We start from the raw sequence: 22,137 nt of genomic DNA, 5'->3' as shown, positions 1-22,137 counted from the left end.
TGTGCAAGAGGACAGAGATAAGACTCGATAACCCGGAGCAAATCCCGCTATGGGAGGCCGCTCCGGTATACTTGACACGCACTTTGATGATGGGAAAATCTATCGAGAAATAGACAGACTACGACGCAAGCCAGGGGATTCATATACAAACAGGGAATCGCGACACAAAGGAGCGAGAAGGTAAACCGAGTTTAAAACATGAGTCGCTCGGCCGCTACGCGTCAGAAATTGTCGATGTGAATGATAGAAACAAATCACCTATCCCTACCGTGACTTGTTTGTGAAGGAAAAAATTGGAGGACCTGATTGGGGGTAAGTTTGGAGGAGGGATACTCCCCGTTAGTGTTGATCCCGCCCTGCGTTTCACGAGGTACCCGATACACACGCCACATGACGGACATTTTACCTCGCTTTGCTTACTGTCGTCTGTCACTTGTAGATGTGCACGAGACGAGCGCGCGCGGAACTTGAGTCGCCTAGAGTGACCGTTCTTGGATAGGAGAGCAGACGACACTTTGACGAAGCGGATCGTTTTCGGAGCAAATTTGTAAAATACATTTGAACAAATGTTGTTTCTTTGTGGAACTGAAGTATGGATTTCAAGGAATGACACTTAAGCACAAACGATATTGGATGTGACAGTATTTCAGTCAGAATATTTACACGTGATTATATTTTTTTTCTCCATGTGAACGCACATATACTTTACGTTTTGAATTTAACATCTATGTACAAACAGACGATGTGTATGCGGACTTTGATTTGTTTAAAACTTCTCATATCTCCTCTACTTGTTTCGTTTTCGACCGGCGAGGCATTTCTTGACCGTCTCGAACAATGCGAACCTATAAAAATCCCACAGTGCCGATCTATGCCTTACAATATGACACGGATGCCCAACTTGCACCGCCATAGCAGCCAGGAGAATGCAAGGCTCGCCTTTGAACGATTTGAGCTGCTCTTGAACCAAAACTGCAGTGAAACATTGTTGTTTTTCCTATGTTCCATATATGTACCGATATGCACAATCTCTTTCCAACCCGACCCCATCCCCCCGTGCAAGGGGGTTTGCGAGAAGGCGAAGGCAGGGTGTGAGCCCGTCATGAACGCTTATAATATGTCGTGGCCCGAGGCCTTGGACTGCTCGCGACTCCCCCGATATGAGAGGGGGGTATGTGTGTCCCCCGAAGCCATTGTTTCACCATCAAGGAGAAAAGGTAAGTTGATTTCTTATCTTCTCAAAAGCATGACAACTTGTGATATGATATCAGATTTGATCATTATGCTGCAGTATTTTATGTCACACCTGTTCATCATAAGACCATAACATAATCATTATACATTAAGGTTACATCACACATTAACTACACTTACTATTGATGTACGTATGAGTCGAATACATCATTTTATAAAACCTGAGTCATACAAAAACTTAAACAAAATATACGTTTTGAGGAATCTATTTTGAAAAGGGTTGTGGTGTAAACTAACATGAACGACACTAGCTACTATTTACATCTGTTATCGATATATGTTCAGTTATTCGATATGGCACAGGCAACTTCTTCAAATGGGACCTTTATCTCGCTCCGTTATTGTTCCGTGAAGCCATTGTGGCCAAATAATGATGTTTCCTGTACACGCGAGTACATGAAAATCATATTTGGCGGACATGCTCCTTTAATTCTCGCCGCGTGTTTTGATGACCTCTTGTAGAGATGACCCGAAATCCTTTGATCTTTCGCTTTGATCATTTGCGATTAAGGTAAACTGGGCCCTATCACAGTCCCCTAGGAATCCAGCGGTTCACCAGCGACCCGACCGAGTGTTCCCGTAATGGCGATGTTTACATATTGTCCCGCAGAACACGTGTTGAGCTCTCGGAAACAAACACTCTCAGCGAGTGATTGGAAAACCTAGCATGTGTGCACTGCCCGCTGCTCGTAATATTTGCATGATAGTGTACAAAAGGGATTGATACCAATTACCTTGACACGTTGATTTGGGGTTTAAAGGTGCTTGGTGCTATTTAACGTTGATATTGGAAGTCAAGGGAAAGAGTAGGTGGGATTTAGTTCATGTGATGGGATGGCTAGGAAACTTACATTATTTTCATGTCTCGTCTTAGTTTAAGGTCCAACATATCTTGCTGCTTTTTTGAAAGCGGAAGAATAGTCGTCCGAAATGGGTCTTGTAACATGAGATCAAGGACAGGATTTCAACGTCATAAAAGCTACATTTGCAGAGATGCCCCAATATCTTGTGAAAACAGTCTTATTCACAGGAGACACCATCTGTTTTCCTGTAATGTATGACTAAATGATGCAAGTAATTACACAAATACACCTACGTCTCAGGTGTGGTCACTATCCCATGTGGGAAACTAGATAAACCCAAGAATGCTTTAGTTGTTCGTTTGACAGTAACAAGAAAGGTGCAATGTGTTTTCCCTGGCGTAGTCCTATTTCCTAATGTCGAAAACATCCTCGTTTTTCCTTCCTGAACATTCCCGTTCAGCTCAAACAGGATATATACTTATTTTCTGTAGATGTTTTGTTTTCATATACTTGTTCATAATGGAACTGTTAAAATATTAACCGCGAGTAAGAGCCCCGCAGGTGGAATTTGTCAGATGCGTCTTACCCCGAAGGCGTCGGTTTCTGTGAAAAGTTAATGTTTGTTATTTTCCAGCCTTGACGTTTTACATCCTACTAATAAGTACGTCAAATATTGAAATTTTAAAACGATGTGACAGGATGTCATCAATAGATGTTACAGCACTGAATATAGTCTTGCTTCAAGGCTGTACTGAAAGCTAATCCCATGGATGTCTAGGAATTTTTACTTTCTAAGAGGCAAGTCTTGATGAGCGGACAACAGTCTATTTATATTTCTTTAGGAATGTGCATTTATACTACTAATTACGTCTGTAGAGACTTGTGTAAGTCTATACTAGTCATATCGTTAGCAGTGTGTCTCAATGAATTAGGGTATAAGAGACGATGCATGGTGTATAGAGCAATGTAGTTCATATTGTACGTATCTTAATACACTTACTATGAACACAACTACGTGTTTCCTTTTTTACAACTTTCAACTAAATTCAATTCCCCTTGAAGACAAACTCAGGCATCGGTTGTTTCGTCAGTGTGAATTCTATATACTCATATGTCTATCATGTTATCATTATACGCATAGTTCTCTGTGACGAGACGATGACAGCTATTGTGTGCTATGCAGAATGCTTCTAACCTCAACTCGAAGGAATTGGTCTGTGGCCATTCCAGAGCGCTTAACGTGCCACGGGCTTGTATGGAGTAAGAGGGAGGTTTCTTGTACTGCTTACGACAATTCTAGAAATCCACGGAATAAGTAGTATTTGCATCAAAGAGAAAAAGATTAAACGAATTGGTTTGTAAACATTGAAAAGATCGGGAACAATGTCTAACTAGAATACTGTCAATACTCCCAAATGTACCTCTTGGAGATCTAAGGAATCGTTTACCTTCTTGGGCATAGCTAGTTCTGTCGTCATCGTATATGGAGAAATGTTTATCGGATAGAACCTTTACTTGAAGGGAATATTTGAGGAACAAAGTAAGACGACTTCAGATTTGGCTAACTTAATAATGTGCGTAACGCCGTACACCGCTTTCTTATTATATTAGCTGGGCAGACATGAAACGTTGTCGTGTATGCTTTCAGTACTTGTACCGTTTCGAATAACACAATAAAACACATCAATGGGGGAAAGTGGGCTGGAAAATATGGTTAAGAATGACAGAGTGAAAGGAAACTGTTCAGCCGCCGTAGACGAGTCACGAGTCATGGGTATGTTGACAATATGAATTCACGTTTTCTTGATGATCAAAAGAAATTTTCTGATAAAGAATTATGTGTTGGATCATGTGAGTGTGTGAGCAACGTAATCTCTCTCTCTTTCTCTTTCTCTCTCTCTCTCTCACACACACACACTGTCTCACACACTGTTTCTCTCCTCTCAGCCTCTCTCTCTTCTCACTCACTCTCTCCCCCCCTCTCTTTCTTGTTAAGTCCTTCAATTTACGAAAAAGTGTAAGACGACTTAATCCCGAAACAATATAACACTATGACTACATACCACATAAGCATTGTGTCAAGTACGAATGAGTATGGCAATAAAATTCACAATTTCTGCTCTAGTGCATACACTGATTTATTTATATGAACATTTTAAACATCTGACGTTAAATTGCTGACCCTAGTGCACAATACAGACCCAAAGTGCAAATGGGATAAATATGACAGATTCTTGTACTCTGACGTCAAACGGAAAGCACTTTCCTGAGTGTACAGGTACAACAGTTATGATAAGGCTCACTGGGCTATCACCGACGTGTGGCTATTTTCTCTCCAGCTATTTGTTTTCAATAAGGTTACTTTATGGGTCCTATATTACTACACCTATTAACCCATGACGGGACGCACCATCAGACGGTGCAATATAGCCATGAAAAAAAACATTCCCGACATCGACATGGGGTCCTATATAGCTATCTTACATTCATATTTCTCCAGCGTGTCTCCATTCAAAATATATTCCAGATTTGGCTACCGTCCCAAACAATGAGAAAGCTTTTCCATGTAAGCTTTTCTTATAGCATGAACATATATCTGCATATATTACAAATCTTTTTAAAATGTGGCTTTCTTCAAATGTGGTCTGTGATAGCGTGTAGGGCTTCGGTGCCGTTGTTTTGTTTCAAATTGAGAGCAGCGGCTCTACCACATTGTGCGTCAACGAAATAGTTTGCATTTTATTTTAACGGAACATACGTTGTGAGTGGATTCCTCCAAATTAGTTTAAAATAGTTTGAATGGATTTTCTTCACCACAGGTTTTACTGTTTTCAATATACCCACCCCCATCAACAAGATGTAACATGTTCTTTATTCAGGGAATATTCCTGTTAACTGGAGGCATTTAATTGTAAGCATGAGTATATCTTATAATCAACATTTTCTAACCGGACAATCAAATGAAGGTGAGGCATATTTAACAATACGACAGAAACAAATTACAGTTACGCAATCGGGGATGAAGCTGTGGCGCTTCTCATCTCATGAAACCAATTACTTTCAGTTTGTTTTTACTTGTTTACGGCAATATGGGTGAGTGAGTTTAGTTTTACGCCGCAGTCAGCAATATTCCAGCTATATGACAGCGGTCTGTAAATAATCGAGTTTAGACCAGACAATCAAGGGATCAAAAACATAAGCATCGATCTGCGCAACTGGGAACCGATGACATGTGTCAACCAGGTCAGCAAGCATGACCAACCGATCCCGATAGTCGCCTCTCAACGGTAATATGGACTGGGTGAGATTTGTTAGTGGGGGAGGTAAGTTAGTTTTACGCCAAACTCCACTGTGTTCCAGCTATATGGCGGCGACATGTAAAAAACATATTGGCCCAGACAATCCAGTGACCAAGATCATAAACATCGATCTACGCAGTTTGGATATGATGACATGTGTCAGCCAGCCTGAACACCTGATCCCGGTAGTAGCTTCTTACGACACGCCTTTGTTACTGAAGATCAGTTCTAACCCGGATCTTCACGGGTTTGGATGTGCCTTGTTTTAGGATCATATGTTAGCTGTATAACACCACACTCGGCAATATACCAGCTTGCGGCCTATGTATAATCGATTCTGTAACAAACAATCCAGTGATCGATATACTGAGCAACGACCCATGGAGTATTGGTTGTTGGGGACTGATTCTCAACACGTTGGCAAGTTAAATTTGCTTGGTATGGCTGGTTTATTTCGTGCATTGAGATTCTGTTTGGATTTGAGTGTGCGTGCTCGAGCGTGAGCGTGTGATTCTCCATGTCAACCCTGGAAAAAAAATTAACGTACATGGATCTTTTGTGAATGAAGATATGAAGGCAAACAAAGTGATGCATAAAATCGTCATGATATTGTCTAAGCAATTACTTTCCATTTAAAGCAGTTTGTCGAGTTTTATCCCACAGTCTGACAGCCCCTCAACGGTTAATGGTGTTCTCTCTATCAATCACTAGTTATTCTGACCTAAACCTCCCACAACCTGCCGTGGTCCAACAGAGACAATGCTGAATATAATATAAACCCACATTAAACAGATAACAGTTGTTGTTTAATGCCGCACTCAACAATATTGCTGCTATATGACTGCCAATTGTAAATAGACTGACGTTCAGAAGAAAGTAGGCAACTGTTTGGGGGAATCGTTCTCGAAAAAATGTAGATATATTGAAAACTGTTTTGATTCTGACTTACAGATCCTGTGAACAGAACACCATGGTGGCATTGTATATAAAACAACTTTGTGGTATTGGAATAACGGTAATCTCAGCGCTGCGAATACTTTGCGCAACTGTATCAAGGTGTGTAGTTTCTTTTGTATGTCGTCATTGCTGAATCTAAAACCAGACAATTACCAGATACTGTTAAGTGGCATTAGCTTCAGTATGTGATGGAACGCGGCACATCCTCGTATTCCATATCTGCCCCTGGACTTTGAAATGAATCTTCACACGGGTGAGACCTATATCGCCAAGGGCAATACAAGTACCGCTTGTAGATCAGTCGTGATTTTGAAAATGCTTTGTTCCCTCAAAACCATTACATAGTAAAGTACTTCTTTTAAAAATTATCGTATTGATGACGTACGTGACTGTATGATATCTATCTCCGGTGTCGATGTGTACTTGGTGACAGTAGTGGACTGTGTTCGCGTACGTAACATATGTCATATCTGGGATTACATTTCCTTAGTAACGTACAAATTCAAGAACTTTTTAGTTGAGTCCCAGCGGATTCCAACCCGCCCCTCAGAGCGAGGCACCTAATCGCCAGCACACAAAGTCATCCGCCTAGACCGCTCAGCCATCGCAAAGTTGTGCTTTACTAAGAAAGTATAATCCCAAATATGACATATGCTACATTTGACCACTTTCAGTATGACACTGGGTGTTCGTGAAGCCACATGTATGCTCATTTCTAAAGCAGCAGTACGGGAATAGGAATGTGTATCACCGATAGTGAGCGATTTCCAACACGTTTTAGTCGATTGTCCAAGCGGATTATCATTAAGTCATTCAATACCAAGTGTCTTTGTTATCAACATATCTCATACCAGAGAAGTCGGCCTAAACAATACGAAAGCATTAAATGTTGAGATCTTGAACAGAAGGCGTGAAATGAGGTCTTATCTACCCATTACGCTGTAAGGTAATCCTTGTGTGCACGCTGTAAAGTCATAAGAGATCGGCGAGGTGCGTGCAACGCTTACTTCACTGTTCATGCTTCGTCCAATCCGTCAAGTCCGCTCCCTGCTTGAGTAATGGCTTTTTACCACTACCATCTAACAGAAAGGTGACTTTTTGGTGACGTTCCCTTGGGCCAAGGATTTTCATTCATAAGTTTATTTCTGTTAGTGTTATCCAGTGGGTGTGCGAGATATCACTTGGGCAAGTCTTTGAAGTGGAGATTAGCTTGAGCAGGTAGTGTGTCCCATAGAGGTCAGAGAGCGTTGTGATTTTGCGCACGTGGCGCTGTTCATATATCCGGTTTCTAATTAGGTGATTGGTGATTGCTCTTTAATCGCTTTTATGTGTGAATAAAGCACTTTATGAAAACTACTTGTCTGATCTTATCGTGGTTTTGAATGGACCGTGCCCTAAAAAGAAGATCGTGTTTTCATTACTTTGATAAGAAAGGGCACAGCCTAAGTACATACTTCATCTGATACAAAGTCGGTGATATGTAAGACTAATTATCAACAGAGAACGTTGTGCACTGTTCATCTGTTGCGTAAAGACTTCTGTATACCGCTAATCTTGGGTCAATATCGCCTTGATCCGTCAACACACCATCACATTAGGAACAATATCCGAATTCAAAACCAGTGTCTACATGGGTCGTGATTGATTAGCTAGTAATTGTTCATGTAACCTGCAATATGCTGAGTAACGCCGACAGTTGTGCACTGGTGGTATTGTGTGTTCTGTAACCTGCAATACAGTTGAGTACTGGCGGTATTGTGTGTTCTGTAACTTGCAATACAGCTGAGTACTGGGGACATTATATGTTCTGTAACTTGCAATACAGTTGAGTACTGGCGGTAGTGTGTTCTGTAACTTGCGATACAGTTGAGTACTGGGGGTATTGTGTGTTCTGTAACCTGCATTACGGTTGGGTACTGGTTGTCTTGTGTGCACTGTAACCTGCCATACGGTTGGGTACTGATAGTATTGTGTGCTCTGTAACCTGCATTACGGTTGGGTACTGGTGGTCTTGTGTGTTCTGTAACTTGCGATACATTTGAGTACTGGGGGTATTGTGTGTTCTGTAACTTGCAATAGAGATGAGTATTGGGGGTATTGTGTGTTCTGTAACCTGCATTACGGGGGGTACTGGTGGTCTTGTTTGTGTGTTCTGTAACCTGCATTACGGTTGGGTACTGGTGGTCTTGTGTGTTCTGTAACTTGCAATATAGTTGAGTACTGGGGGTATTGTGTGTTCTGTAACTTGCGATACAGTTGAGTACTGGGGGTATTGTGTGTTCTGTAAGCGGCAATGCAGTTGTGTACTGGAAGTATTGTGTGTTCTGTAACCTGCATTACGGTTGGGTACTGGTGGTCTTGTGTATTCTGTAACCTGCATTACGGTTGGGTACTGGTGGTATTGTGTGTTCTGTACCAGTGTGGGATTGAGAAGACTCTTATAATCATCGTCGTACGTACCCTCTGTCAAGCGTCCGTTCAGATCTAACACTGATGGGCACTGGGTGGCCCTGTGGCAGGGTAGGGGTGGTCCTGCGACGGTGGCTGTATTCGTTGCTTTCACATTAATCTAAGACTCTACTGGCTAACTTCCGCTTTTCTCGTACGTTTACCGATAGTGTTAACACACTGTAAAGAACAATCAAACCAAATATATAGTGTTATGTCTATTAAAACTAATTTTTATACGTGTATGCACCAAAGACCGGGAGTAGTGAAATAAAGAGCTTAATTTATGTCAATAAGTTCTTGTATAAACACATCTCACCACCACCGTTCCTCCCGCACATTCCCTTCACACAACTAACAAAACACACATTTCTGATGCAACTGTAACCAAAATGGGATATCAATAACTGCAAAGCATATGCAAATCGATACATTTAGTCAGCTATGAGCAGTTGTCACTCGTACATAATCATTATTTTATTATTTTGTTTTGAGTGTATTTACACTATCGGTAAACGTACGAAGAAAGCGGAACTTAGCCAGTAGGTATTTTTACACGCACTGCGCATGCGCACAGTGAGTCTGAAATTAATGTGAAACGAACGAATGGACCACTTCTCATGCTGAAGAAGGAAGACAACCGCAGAATACGTTCTTCATCTAGTTGGTCTTTATACAGTGTCTGCATCTGTGTTGTTTCATCTCTGTTTGTACGATGTGTAGGGAGACTTACACTTGTTTATTTCTTTTGGAACTGGTTGTATTCAGACAGACCTCAAAGAAAGTCTCAGGCATTTGTGCATTTACCGTTTAACGATCTAAACATTTCCAGTTAGGACAAACCCGACTTTCAGAATTATCAATGAACATGTAGCTACTTGAAGTGTTTGTAGAGATCCGGGATATCTTCTACCTCCTCTAACGCAGTCAAAGGGACAAATCTAACCAAACCTACTGTTGGCTGTATATGTGAAAGTGAGGCTAGCCTTCGGAGTATTGGCAGTGCTAGCCTTGCCAGTCTACTGTGTCTGGATTCTTGTAATCCAGTCTAACGTCCGATGTTAACTGATCAGCATTCTTAATGGTGGAGAGTAAAAAATGAAACATATAATACCTTTATTGATGATAGCGTCTTGAGACGTTTCGATGTAGATGTTTACACCGTTATTAAACTAAAACGCTTAATGCATGGTAACATTAATTAAAGGGGGATTCTGTCTCAGTTACACTCAGGCCATATAACAGCAATTATTAAATAATGATTCACATACTTGTTTCTCATCATCTCGCCATAGCGTGATTTTTTCTACGGCCTTTGTCAACCGCATATCACCAACTGATTTCCATACACGGCAAACATTCTTGAGTGGTTTGTCATCCACTCACTCACTCTCCAGATGACACCACAAGGACTGAACGGGCGATCCCGTGTCTTTGAACTCTAAAATAGCTCTAACTTTGCTTTAATTTGAAAGTAGACCCTTTATCAGGGAAATCTCACACTCCTGCAACTCTTGGTTGTGTTCTGCTAGCATTGAAGACACGTCTGATCCTTGTCGCGATCACCCCCTTCGACAAACTGTTATATGTCAAAAGTGTGATTTTTAGCGCAGGCCTTAAGTTTTGTGTCAAGGGGCCTATCTATTTCTTCCTTTGGTTACTTAAAGATCAAAAGCTCGTCAGTGTTTTAAGTGGCCGCCTTCCTAACCAAGACCAACCAGACAAGGACGAGAATACTAATGTTGGTGTTCAACACCACTCTCTGCTGTCTTTGCGTCAGAGATGTGTTGATCTTGCCGTGCGCCTCTGAGTAGCGTGGGTGGGTATGCGTATTTAGTCATGATTATTCAAAGTAATAATCTCTCCGGAACTGGCACATTTGAGTTTGGTGAAAGTGGTAAACTAAGATGCAAAGGCGTTTCAATTTTGTTCTGGGTAGATCAAAGTTAGGACTTTGTTGTGTTAGGCTAACAATTTGTATTTACTGCACGCAGTATAAATGTTTCGCTGGACAAAGAACACCCACACTACAAGTGTGTATTAACTATACCACAGGTTTGGGAAGTGCTTTGAACAAAGTTGTTATTCATTGTTCAAACAACACATTTTGTAAGACAAATTACCTATACCTTTGAAGACGACCGTCTATCATTTCTCAACATGCTGATGAATTTAAATTGAATCTCACTGTTTGAGTCTGAAGTTGTTGATCTGGCCTGTGTATTGTCAGGTTTAGAATGACACTGTCATGAAATGTTTCTAGGCACGTTTTTCTTTGCAAACGAGGTCCCATTCTACAACAGTGAAACACCTCCACTTGTATGCAAGGTTATATTACATGTCTGAATTTGGTACACGCAATAGAGTCGACTTTTTAAACCGTTATTGATCTTTAGCATGTTTGCCATCAACAATACGGAACAGAAAATATGTTTTGAGAAGTGCAGACGTTTGTGTTAAATATTCGACAAGTGTCCTCCTATTTAACATGTACTGTACAGGAAAAGAAACGCAAATCAGCTTTTTCAGTTTCTAAATAGAAGGCATAAACATGGACGCTTACTTTAATGAGGTTTCTTTTTTTCGAATCATGCGTATCGGTGTTTGCTTACAGTCGACATTCACGAGACTGCGTGATCTGTTTCAATGTCCTGTCATTTTTTGACACGCTTCAGTTATTTTGCCATAAGAACTCAAAGTCTCACTTCAGTTTTATGTTTTCATATATAATTTGTTTATTGCCGAAAAGAGCCAAGTAGCACGTTCCGGAGTTTCCCGAACCTGTTTATCCTTTTGTCCGGAAATGGATCATGCTTACATCTAGGTGAAATCAACTGACAGAAAACTAATTCAATTTCGCCATCTCTTGAATTTGAATTAGTTTAATTTGGTCCTCTCCCTTTCATGTGTTTTATCAGGATTCACTTTAGTTAAGGTTTCGGTTGTGCTTACATTATCATCACCATTTAGATATTCATATTTTAATTTTAACACCTTCTCCTTGTCATCTTTTATCATATTGTGCACGTGTATTCTTTAATTGCTCGTGTTCAGTGTAATAGACACGAGAAGTCTTTGAACTAACAATAAATACCATCCAACAATCATTGTCCTCTTAATCAAATTTTACTTTCAGTAATATTTTCAAACATATGAGAAGGGAATATAATAAACTGCTTGAAAATATGTATCATAATCCGGCAAAAATCACAGTCTGCGTTAATTGGAAGCAAGACACCCACTGAAACTGATGGAGACCCGTGATCTGTAGAATCGTATTATGAAATGCCTGAATATGTTATAAGCGACGCTTGAGAGGAGACGAGCGATCAAAGGAGCGATCAGGGAGATTTTACATGAATTATTATAATTATCTCGGCACTGCATTTGGATTGATAGTTTGCAGCTCAAGGGGAGTTTTAGCTGGCATAGACAGCAGAGTACAAGTTGGCTGGTTTCTTGGGAGAATTTACCCCCCTCCCCTCAAGCGCAGTAACGGTATGGTGCGAGAGAGTACAGGGGCAGATTTTGACGATCTATCATAGAAAGGATTGTTGAAAACCGCCTATAATCACATATCGTTCTTCTTATCTGATGTCAAATCGCATTGTGTCTTCAGCGCCCGTCTTAAGTAGATAGGTTCCCCCTTTTTTCAAATTCTCGAAATTTATCGATAAGGATAATCACACACAGAACCGGCAAAAACATAACACCGTATAGATCGACGGTCGCTTATTAGGATTGTCTAGATTAGGAGCTTTGAGGCGACGAATAAGATACCCGTGTTTTGCGAGGTTCGCACAACATCAAAGTGCCGACATATTGGCGGTGCCTTTGATGTGACAATCACGCTCCTCCCCAAACAGGTGTTTTGTCTGCATGACACGTGCGGCTTATCTGTATCAACAGCGTCTGAATCAAAAGGCGTTTAAACATCATCTGTTAAGAACCTCTCGAGCTGAAGGAACATCTATCCGAGTTGTTGAATGCATATAGTGAGCTAGTGTTTACCTAACTCGGGGAACGCTTGTGGAAGGGTGAACACCGTAGAAAAGAGTAACATAGACGTTAGCAAATATATTAACGTGGTACCAACACCCACCCTTTCAAAGGAGGCATTGTGTCCTTGTAGCCTGGCTTATGTGTCGCTATATATTCTGTGTTAAACACAGGTTTTTCAGCGCGTAGACACAGGTAACGTCATAGGGTAAAATAGGGAAGGCATGTCTACCATTATGAGAGTTTGCACGCGTATATGTAGCGGGTTCAGATTAATGCAATATATATGTAGATATGGCTGTTGCATAGTCACGAAGTCCATCAACGACGGACATGTAGTTACAGCTGGCGTTCTTAGTACTTCGTAGGCTTTGTACATGTTAATCTGTTATAATAGACTTGTGTTTAACTACTGCTAGAAACGGAGTGGGCCCAAAGCTTGACGCTGGTGATCACGATGAAGCAGACAGTGTGTCACTAATGTCGGCATTGTGCTTGGTGTCGTTCACATGATAGTACCCATTTTATACCAATCGCATGAACCTTGATATTCTGGAAACCTCTCTTTCACAGATGTTATCGTAATGATATATGTATACAGGCCTGGGTCACTGCCAGAGTCTCGGATTTGTTTGTTTGTTGTTACACGTCGCACACAGCAATATTCCCAGCTATGTGGCAGCGGTCTGTAAGCAGTAGAGCCTGGACCATATAATCCAGTGATTAACGTAATGAGCATCGATGTACGCAGTTTGGATATGAGGACATGTGTCAGCTAAGTCAGCGAGCCTGACTACCCTGTCCTGTTTATTGCCTCTTACGAGAAGCGTGGGTTGTTGAAGACCATTTCTAACCCCGATCTTCACGGGTACATAATCTGGGTACATATTGTGTTGATATTTAAATAGACATTTTAGCAGCTCAGAAGTATATACCTCAGTTTATCAATTCACTTGTAATAATTTGGCGTAACCATGGTGATGTGCTTATGACGCTAGTGCTATGGCAAACAGTAATTCACATTAAACATTTGTAATGAAAAGTAACCATCATCAATAAACACCTTTGGTACTATTCTCCAACGACTGTTTGAGTTAGTGTTGAACTGAACGAGTATACAGCGATTTACAATACGTATTGCAACATTCCGGTTATATGATCATGACACCAGCCCACTTGTGGAATCGAACCCATGAACGAGTGAGGAGCCAACGCTTCAACCACTGTTCTGCCATGGTGTCCTCTATATATTTTCTACACCTATCCATCCATACACACACACACACACACACACACTGGCACGTGTTGTTGTGATGACCTCAGATGACGAGTTGGTTGATATTCTTGCACAAAGTCTGAGAGGTAAATTGGTGCCATGTTGGGCAAGGCTTTAAACATCTGTACCGATATTTTGTACTGGATACGTTGTCGGATGCGTAACCAGTGCAATTTCATCAGAACGGGTGTTATATACTCTGTACATCTTCCTTGAGAGTGTCACAAGTCGAGTTCTGGACTCTCTAAAACTTCCCCAGAAGATGTTCTGAAATACCCTGAAGCAAAAGCAAGCCATGGCAATAGTCCAACAGAGATACTGCATATGCTTGCATCAGTGTTGCTGCAGGTTGCTGGTTGATGTACTTTCTGGTTCACCTATCTGCATGAAGGGATTTCTTGCGGTAGCGTGTAAGAACACAGCTCCTGTCCAAGACATGCAAGACCGTTGACAACGTTGATGTCTTCTTTTTTTTCGCTTTCTCAGAATTCGAGTAGGGAAGTAAACTGCCGAGATGAAAATATCCCGAAACTCGCTTATGCAATTGGAAACGCAAGTGTCCGGATTAGCGGAGTTGGAGTATACTTTCTATTCTTTCTATTTTCACAGTATGCATTATGCCGAATACTTAAACAGGTAGCATCTGCATGCAGGCATCACATTAACTATGTATTCTATGTTGCGGTTACGGGCAATACTGGTTGATGTTCGTTCATCAAGTATCCCAACAACTCTGCAGGGAGCGATAAGCTTATGATGTCAACGTTAAGAGATGATTCCACCGTTCTTTTCAACCATTAAAGAGGACATCGAAGAATAGAATAGAATAGAAAGCCTATATGAGATGGCTATATATCAGGAAGACATTCAACTGCCGCCACCAAGGAAAATGTTGATGAAACCTGTGGCACGATTCAGGATGGTGGACGATTCCCTTATATGCCACGTAACCAATGTAGCAATATCTCTGACGAGCAGGTCGAGACCATTCTGAGGAACGTACTTGGGATGGTTTAATCACGCTGGTTAATACTGATTCTGACTGATTAGAAACGGTGTTGGAATGTACGTCGTTTTGAAGCAGATCAAATGAAGTCAGTCATTTATAACCATGAATGACTCTAGGTTTCAGTAAACAACGTTGAAACATCAAATACTCTGCCTCCACAGAAAGGGGAACATTTCAGATGAATGGTGTTGTATAATTCCACTTGTGGACTATTGACTGAAAGATAATAATTTCCATTATATTACCTCACACATAAATGTCGTTTCCTGACTGACAGCCGCTCTTTTATTTGTTTCAATGTATCCCTCTTACAATCGAGGAGCACTGCAATGTACCGCGCTGCCAATGACAACTCATTCGACCTCCTTGGTAGTACTTCTTTATTTCGAATAACATTGAATCACGTATGATGCACGGAAATTACCGATGCTTTGTGAATGCACATTGATGGAAGGGAGATAATTCTAAATTAAGTATTTTGGTGTGTCCTCTGCAACATCTAGCGATGGCCACTAAAAGATTTGCCACGTATTCCAATAAATATATTTTGACAAAACGTTCAAATCTAGTCCCTGTGAATATTAAGAAGGAGAATTACACCGTGACGATTTTACTAAGACAAAACCTGGGGGGAAAACAGCAAGATGCAAGATTCGAATCGTTTGATTCACACAGATTGGCTGAAGTGTACGACCCATTCTTCAAACAGTTCAAAATTAACGTTGAGGTGTTCGGTAAAATACATACGTTGTTCATTGGTCCCTCAGGGCCCATGGGTGATATACCCTCGATGTTTCTTCATGTTCCCCTCGCCCTTGGGGCTCAGGGAACATAAACATGAACCCATGCCCCGCTCGTGACCAGTGAACAACTTTTAATGTTTTGCTGAGCCAGTTGCACTTCTGCTTGAGAATATGTAGGCAATGAGTCATGGAATCTTTCGAAATTTGTGTTCCAAAAGGACAAGATACTTCAGCACATTCCATGACTGTAACACATGCTTTAAAGTCAGAGAAACTCTTTCTGTATTCACCAGATGCGGCACCATTATATTTCCACTTCTTCTTCGGTATGCATTATGACAATGATGATGGCATCAGTATGATGCAGAGGACCTGCAGATGCTACCTGTTTACACCACCAAGATGAAGCCTTTTGTACCAGTTGGATCAGTGTCACCGTGTTCTGATGACATGGGTCGTTTGTGGTTGAGCATCACAATGTGTCCTGATGACGTCAGTAGTTTGTAGTTGTGTGTCACAATGTTCTGATGGCGGGAGTTTATGGTTGTGTGTCACCATGTTCTGATGTGGGGAGTCTGTGGTTGTGTGTCACAATGTTCTGATGACGTCAGTAGTTCGTGGTTGAGTGTCAAAATGTTTTGATGACATTGGGCGTTTGTGATTGAGTGTCACCATGTTCTGATGACGTGTTGAGTTTGTGGTTGTGTGTCACAATGTTGTGATGACGTGTGGAGGTTTTGGTCTGGTGTCACTGTGTTCTGATGACGTGGCTCCATTGTAGTTGAGTGTCACTATGTTCCGACGACTTGGTTTTGTCTGATTGAGTGTCATCATGTTCTAACATGTAGGGTGTTTGTTGTTTGTGGCTGAGTGTCACTATACACCAAAAGCATTTAGTACTGGTAAAACGTTTCCACATGCAGTGCCATATTCTAGGCATCCTTTTGGCTGCTTCGCAGGAGAATATGGAGAATATGTATTATGGAATGCTGATGTGGCAAAAATAGATCATATTAAGTAAGAATGAAACGTTGAAAGATGATAGATCTGTGTGTATATCAAATCCAACTATAGTATTTTAATATGATTTTCTTAAAAACTTTGCTACTTCCCCTAAAAATGAAATTACTCTTTTAAAGTATAGATAAATACATTTTTACTCGTTGGACACCTGCTTGTATAGAAACAGTGTTGTCTGCTGTGTAAGGTGTTGTATAGTTATAACAGCATGATGTCTGCCTACCTAAACACACCCACAGGTACTTTTCCCTTGATACCTTTCGCTTCAGGAACATTAACAGAAAATGTGTGTTTTTCGCGCAACTCCAGTGACATAGAACTATATCTTTCACGTCTTGAATTGGTATCAACAAAGCCCTATCAATGATAGAGTCCCATTGCCTTTCGTTAAGGGTCATCTCTAAGTCATGCTGGAAGAAGGCGTTCAGAAGATCCTTTGATCGTGGTAGGAAGTATTCATGTGATATATCCTAGACAGAATTATTGGAACCTCAAACGAATTAGCTTTTGTTTAATGACATTTTTAATGATCCACGAAACATTATGTTTCTTGTGGTTCATATATCAAAGGTTTTTTAATATACAAGTGTCACCATGCTAGAGTGTACATTAGGTATTATTTGTAGGGTTAATATGAGGGTTGGCATACATTACATACGGGAATGACAGGGCCCTCAGCTAGCTTTGTGTCCCGTCACAGTGACGCAGTAGATCGCTACGGGGCAAATGAGTCAACTCTGGAACTGCCTTTACATTACATTCATAAAACTATTTGATATAAGACATCAAACGCCAATATGTCACTCTATGTCTGCTCAGTCTGTTGGAATTTCGAGACTCTAATATCAGTGTTTATACCCCAAGACCCTTTCACCGTTTCATCCATTATTCCAGTCAACAGATTCAGTCAATTTATTTTTTCCCTCCATGTGTATATTTCCATGTATTTTATTTTGGGATATTGTGATTGGTGCATGCGAAACTTTGATTCTGCTTATAGTTTGGTAACTGAAAAGAAGTAATGATATCGTTTTGAAATTTAAGAAAAACCCGATTCTTTAAAAAATCTAAGGACTCTTTAATGGGGGTTAATTACATTCATTGTGTATTTTTCCATGTATTTTATTTTAGGACCTTAGTGCACGCGAAACGTTGATTCTGCTTATAGTTTGGTACTTGAAAGGACATGTCGATATCGTTCTGAAAAAAAACCCAATTCTTTAAAACAGTAAGAACACCTTGATGGGTTGGAGTTAATTAAATTACGATGTGAAGTTGTGGGTCATAGATGTATAAGGGTATGTTGCTGACAGACTAGTTATCATCATCAGGACGAAACCGAGTGTTAACGACCGACTACGATCGTTACCTGTAGCATAGCCATTAACCACAATGCCGCACTAATCTTCCTGATAAAACCATTATGTTGAGCATATTACATTAGTTATCCTGCTTCCAGTGTATGACTGCGATTAATAATGTTACATACGTTATCAGCAGAAATATTCCTAAATAGGCTAAAAACGTAACGACTCAGTCTATGACCTTGTATGACCGCATTATGAAATCGTATTTTCCGTTTCATTATTAGTTTTATTCCTTATTACAAAAAGTAATAATTTGACTTGTAATTGTATCGGGTGTAGAGAGTGATCTTTAAAATAACAAACGGCCATGACTATAACTTTGTGTACTGTAACATTGCATATTTTCACGTTTTGAATAAACAGATTTCGAAATTATAAATCGGGGCTATCATCTTAAAAAGCTGAAAACGCTACCAGTAGAAATACCACCAGATAGGGCTATCTACACAACCTGAATGCATCATGTCCGGGATGCTTATCTCTCCCATAAACGACGTTAAATTCATAGATATGTAACCTCCACATCCATAATAGAAAACGATACACGCTAACTGTAGGTAAACGTTTTTATCACCAACACAGTGCTTTTATGTGCTACGCCACCTCGTACACAATAAGTCTTCCATGTTGCGTTTTAATCAAATTATCATGCGAGAAATTTATTTTAATCTCTCTCGCATTGACTCCAGAAGTAGAGAAGTTCATGGTCCTTTGAAGTTTCCCGACATTGTGTACCTTGCCTGGTGTACAAGGCTCTCTATTGTAGTGAAGGATGAACAAAACCACAGGTAGCCCACCTTCATTCAGAATTGTACGGAGATAAAGCACCAGGCAATATTTTCCATCGGTCCAGCTCGTTGGCGAAAGCTACATTTTTATTGGGATGAAAGCTTAAAGGAGCCCAGTCATTGATAACCCGTACGCTAATGCAAACATATGATTTCTCGTATTAGCTGACGTTCCTTTGAGACAGGAGAAGTTAAGTACGAGTTGACCTGTTGTTCACAGGCCAGGGCAGAGTGTGACCTGAGATGCTAATGTTCTGAGTTCGCATCTCGGAGCTTTGACTCTACCCGAAATGAAGTTGGTAGCAATACAATGCGCCTTTGTTGAGATGAGGTTGAACTTTTTGACGGATGGGATAAACATGTGAAACATGAATGCCTGTTATTAATCTGATGATGCTTGTTCCTCAGCCAGCTTATCTACTGTGCCTCGTAGCTTTGGATAAAAAGCGGTGTAGTTTGTAGTGCTGTACAGCATACTTGGGGCTTTTTAACGATCATGTATGTTCGTCATGTCTGTCGTACGTGCGGACAACATTAGAGATCGGGTGATCAGACATTTGGTTAATGCATCTTAGTGCTCATGCTTTTAGTCAGAGGTTACACCGTTTTAATTTTGATTGCCGATTAGCCAACGTCATGAGTGTTCACAAGGACTTAAAAAAGCATGAAATGTTGACATTTTACCCCCCAAATGTCATAAATTTATTTTAGCCTTGATAAATCCCCATTTGCCAGTGATTTACCTTAAAAAGGCCCTCTTTTAAGTTTGTCACATTTTGATTTACAGGAACGTGTACACAACACACACACCTTGCAGCGGGTGTTATCTAATCTCTACAGTAAAACATTCCCGGGGCAGCGATGTAGGAAACAACTATTACACTCAGATGGTCGGTCCCTCATTTGACCAATCTTGTCTTTATGTGACAGTTTTATATATGCTTATGTGTTATATATGCTTCTACAGTTCTTTGCTTTTTTCCTGGGCCTTGAAACCCCCTAAACACTGATGGCTGGTAATCTGTACGAGCCCAGGTCATATGCCACGTGACGTCTCCGCATCCACTTGCTGAGTTTATTTCTTCGTTATAATGTTTATCTGACGTAGACGAGGTTATTACAGATCTATGTAGCTATACTGTGATATTTGCCACCCTGGCATAAAACAAAATTCACTCTCCATTCCCTGTGTTCACAATCCTTCATGTAACTTCCGTGACGTCACATTAATGTAATATTAGGAGTCAAATTACGCAAAGTCTGTCTGAAGATCCAGGAGCTGACACATGTTTAGACCTGAAATATAAGTATATAATCCCCGCATAGTGCTTAACTCGGAAGAAATAAACCTAGTCACTGTAACCCACTTTTAAAAAATGTCAAATGTCCTACGAAACAAACGACTGAAACACGAGACTTCCTTTTGTGTCGTCTCGTTCTGTCTGCACTAACGTTTCCACCCGTAAGAATACCTTACACAAATACCCATTTATTAACCATGGGGTTGGATTCTAAACTAAGTAGGTTCTCAGTACCCGTGAGTATTTTGACAAATGATCAATAATACCCAAAGCACCACCCCGATCACAAGTGCACAAACATCCAACCTCATACACCTCCTTACCCAACGTTGATATATAAGGTTTACGAGCGTATATTTTCTATATAAGACGCGTTTTATCAATGTCAAGCTACGTATTAAAGCCTTTCATTGAAACTGGAAGTTTAAATAAAATATACTTCTGCTGACGCACACAGGTTGATTATATAATATGACCTGCGCCCCGTTTCACAAACCTGTCGTAGCGCTACGACTGTCGTAAGTCTATGTAGTCCGTGAAGATCCAGGTTAGATTTGATCTTCAGCAGACCATGCTTGTGAGAGGCGACAGAGGAGGTCTGCGCCCCGTTTCACAAACCTGTCGTAGCGCTACGACTGTCGTAAGTCTATGTTACAGGGCCCCGTTTCACAAAGGGTTTGTAGTGCTACGACCTTCGTAAGCGTATGATAAACTAGTGCGTTGCGACAGGTCGTAAAGTTACGAACGCTTTGTGGATAGGGGCCCTGTATTGGAGGTACGACAGTCATAGCGCTACGGTAGCTTTGTGAAACCGGGCTCCCGACATATCGTAACGCTATACTGCATTATGGGTTTACGAATGACGTAACGCTACGAACGATTTACGGATAGCGTCCCTGAACTGTGGTATCTTTATTCCAATTTGAAATTTCACTGAAGACTAAATGCTGCCCTCTGAACTGTCTAGTGTGCAGAAAGACAGACGAAACACATTCGACAGACACAAGTCCCCTGAAAAATTCATTCAACGTTAAAAAGGCCTATCACACGACGCCAGCCGTGAAATTAATGCAATCTTTATGTTATCTCCCCTACCGTTGAGTTACTGCCCCTGCGTGTGCTTTTCTTCAAAAGACATACCTCAAAGGTATATTTAACAGGAAGCTGAAATAATAATCAACATAATTGATTTAACTAGTTGCAAGTATGACGTAATGAGTTTCAAGAATCCAAAACAATGAATCCCTGATGACTTGTTTCCGTCTACAAACACACCCGTCCTGTCCGTCAGAGCGCCAGTCGACTGAGTCAGCTACAACCTGGAGGAAGCCCTCCACAAATTGGACGCACTTTACACGAACAGGAGTGTGTGGAATAATATGTCTCTTTGATCTCGTTGCGTGAAAAGTCCCCAGTGAGCATCTCGTTTACAGGTATTGATGCTACTGAGGACGGAAAGAAACACGTCTTTAATGTACTGCTGTATGAAACGAACACCTCCTTTATTCCTGGCATCCCTAGGAGATGAGGAGTCACGTGACCTCCACACCCCACAGGGGTCCCCTTTGCAATGAAAACCCATGGGACGTAACTCACCATGGTCGGATCTGACGTCGAATTCAATACGGGTTTGAAACGCCGTTTTCTGACATCAAGTCCCGGGGATTTCGTTGCCTCGTGATTTGCACAGTAACCCTATCCGAGGACGTCGAGAATTGGGGTTGTGTTCGTTGCGACCCACCGCCAAGGCTCCTTGTTAATCGGACTAGCAACGCCTTTGATGTGTATACAGGTAACCAACTTACCTGTCAATGCGGCAACACAAATCGTCATTGGAGCGGCGCAGGCACGACTTGAGTGGCAGTAACGCGGT

The 22,137-nt window shown here is 41.0% G+C and overlaps 1 protein-coding gene across 1 annotated transcript in view; it reads left to right on the top strand.

The window, feature by feature from the left end:
• The first annotated feature begins 618 nt into the window (after positions 1-618).
• Positions 619-22,137, top strand: part of LOC137261641 (secreted frizzled-related protein 3-like) — a 30,899-nt gene continuing 9,380 nt past the window's right edge. The window contains exon 1 of the mRNA XM_067799420.1: positions 619-1,217. Within this exon, the coding sequence (XP_067655521.1) occupies positions 728-1,217 (490 nt within the window). The 5' untranslated portion in view covers positions 619-727. The remainder of the gene's footprint in view (positions 1,218-22,137) is intronic.

This window comes from Haliotis asinina, chromosome 14 (assembly GCF_037392515.1).
Source record: "Haliotis asinina isolate JCU_RB_2024 chromosome 14, JCU_Hal_asi_v2, whole genome shotgun sequence".
Classification (NCBI taxonomy): Eukaryota; Metazoa; Mollusca; class Gastropoda; order Lepetellida; family Haliotidae; genus Haliotis; species Haliotis asinina.
Note: the sequence above shows the minus strand (reverse complement) of the source record. Positions and strands in the feature narration are given on the sequence as shown.